The 7,699-nt window shown below is 43.0% G+C and overlaps 1 protein-coding gene across 1 annotated transcript in view; it reads right to left on the bottom strand.

Moving 5' to 3' along the window:
• MYH15 (myosin heavy chain 15) overlaps positions 1 to 7,699 on the bottom strand; it is a 47,470-nt gene that overhangs the window by 15,309 nt on the left and 24,462 nt on the right. Inside the window, exons 24-31 of the mRNA XM_009272739.1 lie at positions 7,422 to 7,664; positions 6,642 to 6,818; positions 5,969 to 6,114; positions 5,298 to 5,388; positions 3,923 to 4,312; positions 2,808 to 2,934; positions 1,576 to 1,694; positions 905 to 1,101 (exon numbers count right to left, since the gene is read on the bottom strand). Coding sequence (XP_009271014.1) covers positions 905 to 1,101; positions 1,576 to 1,694; positions 2,808 to 2,934; positions 3,923 to 4,312; positions 5,298 to 5,388; positions 5,969 to 6,114; positions 6,642 to 6,818; positions 7,422 to 7,664 — 1,490 coding nt within the window. The remainder of the gene's footprint in view (positions 1 to 904; positions 1,102 to 1,575; positions 1,695 to 2,807; positions 2,935 to 3,922; positions 4,313 to 5,297; positions 5,389 to 5,968; positions 6,115 to 6,641; positions 6,819 to 7,421; positions 7,665 to 7,699) is intronic.

Genomic DNA, 7,699 nt, shown 5'->3' with positions numbered 1-7,699 from the left:
GCAAGGGGAAGGGAGGGGGAAATCAAGACTCTAGAGAGAAGGGACTATGACAGGCAAAAAACTAGCTTAAATTATGAATGCTGACATGTGGCAGATAATTTTGTGCATGTGTGCGTGTGTGTGAATATTTGAAATTGAACTTTTGAACTCTCAGGCTACTTGCTAGCTGTAACCAGGATGGGCTGGTTGTAAATTTTGGTAACACCTGGTCTAAATGAGAGTGTCATGTTCCTCCAACTAAGAGATATGAAACGGAACTGCCAGTTAGGAGGCTGGTCACGCCTTGGGCTTCTGTTCATAAACTATTTAGATGGGGAAAATAGGGGTCTGTGAGTCCCAGCAAGAAGAATATGTCCTGGGAAGAAAGAAGGGCCCAGAAAGAAGAAAGTGAAGATGCTAGACAGAGAAAATGTACTGGAAGTGGGGGAAGATCCTGCAGATCAGAGATGTGCAGAGGCAGATGCTGGAGATGCTCAGAGACCTTGCCCAATAACACCTGAGACTGGTAACTGTGAGCGGCTGCACAGCACAAGCCAACATGGCTTTCTGCCCTACCTTCCTGGAGCAGCCATCATCTCCCTGCTGGGAAGGCAAGTCAAGATCTAAAGAACGTAGCACTGGGCTGGGGCAAAGCAAGTGAGTCCGCGAGATAACCAAGTAGGGTAATCTAATCTTGTTAAGTTCTTAAGTAAACCCCAGTATCCATATCCACTACCCCATGGACAAGGACTCAACAGAAACATTGACTTGTTCAAGCAATGAAAAGAACAGAAGAAGGACAGCCACAAATGACAGCAATGAGCCAGAGGGCTTTTTCCAACCAGATTGCCCTATTTCCTTAGTGCCACAACAAGACCCAGGGAGCACAGTCCTCCCAGCTGAGGGCACAGTGAAGCCCACTTACTTGGCATCTTCCAGCTCCTCAGTTCTCTGAATGGCATCGGTCTCATACTTTGTTCTCCACTGTGCCACTTCTGCATTTCCCTTGGAGAGAGCCCGCTGCAGCTCTGCCTTGGCTTCTTGCTCCTCCTCATACTGCTCCCGCAAGAGATCACAGTCATGCCTGGCCGCTTGCAGGGCATGAGCCAGGGCATTTTTGGACTGCAGGGATATAAAGGTCACAGCATTGCAGTGTTACCTAGCAAACCCCAAACAAACAGCCCCTAGAAATTCAAGCTTAAGCCTCTTTTTCTTTTTGCCTCTGGCCTTGACAGTCCAGGTCAAGTGAGGCAAGAAGTGTTTGAAGCTCTCCCTAACTGGTGACATGCTGAGGAAGCTATCAAGACTGAAGATAATCTAACACCTTTGGAGAAGCATCCAAACTTTTAAGATGCAATATCCGAGGTTTTGGCTATACTACTGGGTAAGTTTTATTTAGCAGTTATGGACGCTGATTATTTTCCCAAACTCTTTTCCTGTGACTTGCCTCAGTCAGGGGCAGGAGCTTATATCAGTACAATTACCAGGAAGCATTCTCATTCCTATGTCTCATTTCAGCTTTTATCCAGGCTACAAATGCACATGAACAGTTTTCCCCATTCCGTCTCAATGAATGGGACACAGTCAAAGCATTACCTTGGTTTCCTCTTCTAGCTGTCTCCTAAGTTCTTCAATCTGTTGTGTAAATGATGTTTTCCCCCGGGACAGCTGACTTATCAGTGACTCCTTCTCTTCAAGCTGTCTTATAAATTCACCTGCCACAGGATTTAACCAAAGGAAAAAAAAAAGTAAGACCAGGAAGTTACAAAGTCCCAGCCAAAATCAAAATCCCACCTGTCCAATTCTGCTGAGAAAAAGAACTAACAGTGATTGTGGCTGACCTCCTATGAAGCTTCTTCCAAAGTTGTAACTATCAGACACTTCACCAGGATAGTTTTCCTTAGGTGTTTGTTTGTTTGTTTGGGGTTTTTTTGTTGGTTTTGTGGGTTTTTTTAATTATTATTTTCCCTGCCAATACCTTGATTCATTAATTTTAGTTCAGCTCATGAATCAGACTAGACTGATGCTTACTTTCATGTGCAGTTGTAGCTGGTTTTGTTTATACTTTTCTTCACTACTTTATGTTGGTTTTCCACAGACTTTTTTTCAGAGGGCTCCAAAGCACCCTGAGAACCTCACAACAACCAGCGTACAGAACAGAGGGCTACATAAGGAAAACTTCATTTATCACAAGAAGGGTGTCATTGCGGGGTGGAAACTGCAGCCTCATAGGAGTACATAGAACTAACATGAAAACAGACAGGAAATGAAAAATACGTCTTTGAAAATACACAGAACAGTGATATCTGATGAGGATGCAGAGATTAAATAGTTCTACTCTGGCTAAAAAAGGTAGCAAGCACTTAGAGGACGTGGTATTTTTGTTCGGATGTCAGTGTCTTCTAGAGTGCAATGCCCAAGGGGTCATGCTGAGGAAGATGGTATTTACACAGACAGCAGCAGTATGCCAACTCCTTCATCTTCCCTCTAGCATTGCAAGATAGATGTACATGTCCTTGTTCCTGAAACTGGGTACCTAGCCAGCACATCCATTTCAGCTCATCAGATGGTAGCACAGTATGCTGGTAAATATGGTTATAGGTTTGTTTCAAAAGCCAGTCGAAGGCAAGGTTGTCCCCCACCATCAAGGTTATAAAAATATTGAAGATAGAAAAGGCAAAGACACAAAGCCACTGCTTCATTCAGCAATCCTTATCCAGCTGCCTTCAAGAAGATGCCATTACACAATACACCTCACTGACATAGTGCTGAGACACACTTGATAGCCTGTTTCCCAGTAACTTATCTTAGGCTGAACACGCACATACCATTCTCACTCTGGAGTTTTGTCTTCTGAGTAGTGAGGTCATTCATGAGGCGAGTCATTTCCTCCAGTTTAGTTTTTGTCTCGTTCAGATGGTCTTCGTAAGTGCGACAAAGTTTCTCTGCATTTGCCTAACAGGAATCAGGAGACAAGACATACAAAGCTGTAGCCTCCAGACAGCCACTTGGAAGCAGTAGCCTTCTATATGTATCCTTTTGTTGTCTGCCTTTCAGAGAAATGGCAGATAGCAAAGACACAAATACCACAGCGGTAAAGCGGGGAATGCAGACTGTGTCTGCAGTCCCAGGCCAGGAGTCTCTCCATCAGACCACCTTCCCCATTCGTTTTCCCTGAACTGCGTTCTGATCTAAAGCACCAGCATAAAAAGACTCTGCAAGAACTTCAAAAGCAATCACATGCCTATGAAGTTCAGGCATAAGCCTCCTCATAATTGCTAGATGGGAAAATCACCTCCAATGAAAATTGCTTTACTGATTCTGCTTTAATTGCCATTTATCATAAATTGAGTTTGATGACAGCTTTCTAACTCTCAGAATACTGAAATTTCTTTTCTTCATTTGCACTGAAAGAACTCTTTAGAGTGCTCTGAAAGCTACCAAGATTATCTACTCAGGAAACAAAATCCACAATTCAGCCATAGGAAGTAAAAATACACATGATGGTCGTGCAAGCCTTTGCTTTGCACTCCTTGCTAACATGGGTCAAAACTGTGAAGCAAAGGCAGGATCAGAGAGTGCTCTGCTTAGGATGCAGATGCCATTCAGCCTTGGATGGCATCGCCCCAGTCATCACCAGCCTGGGGGAGCACAATTTAAGTGACGCAGTTTTGTGCTCTGAGATACACAGATAAACAATATGCCTGTGACTGGGGATGCACTATGTATTTTAGACAGGCCATCTTAACTGCTGTCCCATCTCCAGGTAAGAAGTGTTATACCACCAGCTGGGGAAGAGGGGACACTGTGCACATAAGCACCCTCAGATTGCAAGACACCACCTTCTAAAACACTTCAGCCCTACCAGGTGTTCTGGGAAACCTTCAGACCAGCCTTAGCCACACATGACCTTTGGGGGTTTGGGAAGCCTCAGGACCCTTACTTTTCCCTTGACCATCTGCTCCATGTTAGATGACAGATCATCCACTTCCATCTTCAGCTCGCTTTTCTCCTTTTCCAGTTTCTGCTTAACCCGCTGCAGGTTGTCCAGTTGCTCCCCCATTTCAGCCACACTGTCTGCGTGCTTCTTCCTTAGGGTGGCGGCTGTGGCTTCATAGTGCAGTGTGGCCTCCTCGAGGTCCCGCCGCAGCTTCAGGAACTCTGCCTCACGTTTCTTGTTCATCTCCAGCTGGGCAGCTGTGGCTCCCCCAGCCTCCTCAAGTCGCTCACTTAATTCCTCCAGCTCTCGGGCCAAATCTGATCTCTGCTTTTCCACCTTGGCTCGAGCAGTTCTTTCTGCTTCCAACTCCTCTTCTAGTTCTTCTATACGAGCCTACCAAAGAGACATGAGCACCTTTGGGTCACCTTCATGATGATTCCCATTGGAATACCTTGAAGCACCTTACAAATTGTTAAACCCTCTGCCAGCCCACACTTTACAACACGGGTGGAAGTACAGAAACTTGCCCATTTGTGCCAATAAATCAGATCTTGAGCTAGAGTAAGAATGATGTCACATCTTTCTCACAGTAGATTGCTCTCCAAGTTCTAGTTCGAGACATTTAGGTCAAGTGCATTGACCTTATACCCATGTACTTGACATTCAGCTGAAGTACATGAGAGAAGTTACTTGATAGTAGGACTAGCAGCAACAAATTGTCATTGAAGGGGACGGACCCTTTGGTCCCATTTTAAGAGCTCTGTGACTGAGGTAACTTCTCTCTAGGAGTGTTAAGACAGGATTTCAAATACAGCAGTGTGTAGAATTGCATGAATAATGAATATTCATTGGGACAGTCTTTTTTATGAAACAGTTATTTTGACCAAATTACACTTCATGTCCAAGTTATGCAAATGTTCTTTATTTACAAAAAAGCAGAGCTGATATTTTGGGTCAAGACATTTTGGACTGTGCTGACTTTCTTTGGCCTTTTCATTTCCATTGAAAATTTCCTGTGCATCTGAGCCCTTCCCCTAAATTTCAAATTCTTGCTTATTACTGCTGAACTCCTCCCCAGCATCCACCCTCAGCTCCATGGTTTGGAACAATATTATTTGCTTAAAACGTTAACACCAGAGCCTTTCTGCATTGCCTGAAACCACTAGCATTCTGTGGTCATATGTCCTGCTATTGGGAAGGAACCACTATAGAGTGAGCATCCTGAGGGGAAAAGGGATCAGTGTGGGAAGCTACAGACTTGCACCACTTTGGGTCTCAAAGCTAAGCTGCAGCTAGCCATGAAAAATCTCTGCAAAGCCCTTCAGTGAGGCACAAAGAGAAACTCATCCTAAGATACATGAGAAGGAAGCAAGCTGACCTGAAGCTCCTTGATCTTCTTCTGCAGCTGCATCACTATAGCTTGTTCATCTTCCATCTTGGAATTCAGCTGGTTCATTTCAAATTCTTTCCTGCCATGGAAAGGAAAATCCTACTATGACAATTTTCCCTGTAGCTTCAAGTTAGGCTTTTGCAATTTTTAAAGAGTTGTTCAATAAAACTTCTAATGTATCTAAAAATGAAAGCAATCCTCACCTACTGCTATTTGCATGAAAACACATCTTCCTCTGAGCAGCAGTTTCCAAGTCAAGACTCTGCATGCATTTGTGCAATAATATTTCTGGTTCTTTGTGTCATACAAAAGTAACGTTATTTTCAGACGCAGTGGAAAAATATATTTGACAGGGTCAGGTCTTTCAAAAATGCTGTCATAGCTAGTTAGGATGAACAACTTTAGAGACTTCCTTCAGCTTTCTCCTCTAAGCAATGAAAAACATAAATACCTTTTTTTTTTTTTAATGCTGGAAAATGTTTCAGGTATACTGTGCACAAGTAAGAGTGATTTTTCCCTCCCTCCTCGGCTACACACTCTCTCCTCTCTCATGGAATTTCATTTTAGCCACCATCAGAGCAGGATGACACACCTGAAGGCTCTGAAATGACAGTGGTAACTGTGCTGCTTTATTTTGTACAACAGAATCAGTCTCTTACTTTTTTAGCTTTTCTTCCATCTGCAGCTTATCGTTCTCCAAGTCCATGACACTCTCTTGGGTCAGCTTCAAATCCCCTTCCAGTTTGCGTTTTGCCCTTTCTAGATCCATCCTCACTTTCTTCTCTTGTTCAAGTGATCCCTCAAGCTTTAGGAACAAAGTCACTTATTAAATATGTTGAACACAGATGGTTTACAACAGTCAGATGTATGCTAATCCCAGCTTTGTGCTGAGCTCTAATAAGTGGCGAAGCAGAAGTACTTAAGTACGAGCATCCTATTTTACATTTCTTGTTTTCTAGCAGCCAGCAGACATATGGGCTAAAGAAATATAACATAAGGGTTAGTCCATGCTTTACATTTGTGCAAGCATTACAGTTCTTTTAGTAACAAAGTTCTGTTTGACTTCATGCCAGTTACACTGCAAATGCAAACTGAGTGGATTTTCCCTCATTATCACACTCTTTTCAAAGGCTGAACTACACAGATAAGGTTTTATAGCATTCCTGTAATTATACCTTTTACAGACAGTACAACAAGGACTACATTTCTAAATCCTCGATCATTTCTAAAAGGACAGGAATACATTTCAAAGGTTTGCAACATTTCAGACTCATGAAACTGTAAGTGGTGGTCAAACAAGCCTGGGGAAACATGAAGGCAGAGCCAGCTTACATCATCCACTTGCTGTTCCAGTTTCAATTTAGCTTTGCTTAGTGTGTTGACCTTGTCCTCCTCTGCTTGTAGGTCATCCAGAACTTGCTGATGAGCTTCCTGCAAGGACTTTTTCTCCTTAGTAAGTTTGCTGATATTCTCATCAAGAGTTGCCATTTCTTCTGTCAGATTTTTGACCTGTGTGAGAGAGGAAGAATGTATTTGTAAGACTTTGAAGCAAGGGATTATCATAACCTGCCTCAAATGACTGTCTGTACTGAACTTGTATGCAGGAAAATGTTGGAAAGAAAGGGGTCTCTCTCCCCAAAGCCCCTTGTGGCTTTTTGAGTGAAATGGCCACCAAGGGAGCCAATGTGTTCCAGCTCTTGTTGTAGGTTTAGTGCATTCTTTCAAATGTAATAAATTCTTTTCAGTGTCACTCACTGTGGTGGACTCCAGCTTCTGATTCTCCCTGGGAGAAGTAGATGGGCTTTATGTTTACAGGCTCTAAGAAGAGCTGGAAGAACTCATGGTTACAGCAGAAAATTGTTTACTTAAAAATGCCCAAACTAGACATAATTCTTTAGCTGAATTGCAGCAAAACTCACTTCAGAAAAAGGGAAACTTAGGCTCAGAGTTAACACTTTTTCCCTCATAAGGTCAAATAAGTCTGTATATACTGTTCCTTCAGTGTGGCCTGTATAACAGACAGTGTAAAACCATCAGAAGACCAGTAGCTTTTGTCATAAAAGTAATCCATGCCCAACCTCTTTTGAATACATCGAGAAGTTCTAAAGGTACCTTGTTTTCAGTAGCATGCTTCTCTTTCTCTACTTTTGCAAGTGTTATTTCAAGATCATCAATATCCTTCTTGAGCTCAGAGCACTCATCTTCCAATTTTCTCTTCTTAGAAGTCAGCTCAGAATTCATCTCTTCCTCGTCCTCAACCCGCTCCGTCAGTTCTTTGACTTTGGCCTCCAGCTGAATCTTGGATTTAATCAACAAGTCGCATCGTTCCTCAGCATCTGCCAGAGTGTCTTGCTCCTGGTGTGGCACAAAGAAGAGGACAGCAATGACTG

The sequence above is a fragment of the Aptenodytes forsteri genome, unplaced genomic scaffold (genome assembly GCF_000699145.1).
Source record: "Aptenodytes forsteri isolate BGI_AS27 unplaced genomic scaffold, ASM69914v1 Scaffold251, whole genome shotgun sequence".
NCBI classification, from domain to species: Eukaryota; Metazoa; Chordata; class Aves; order Sphenisciformes; family Spheniscidae; genus Aptenodytes; species Aptenodytes forsteri.
Note: the sequence above shows the minus strand (reverse complement) of the source record. Positions and strands in the feature narration are given on the sequence as shown.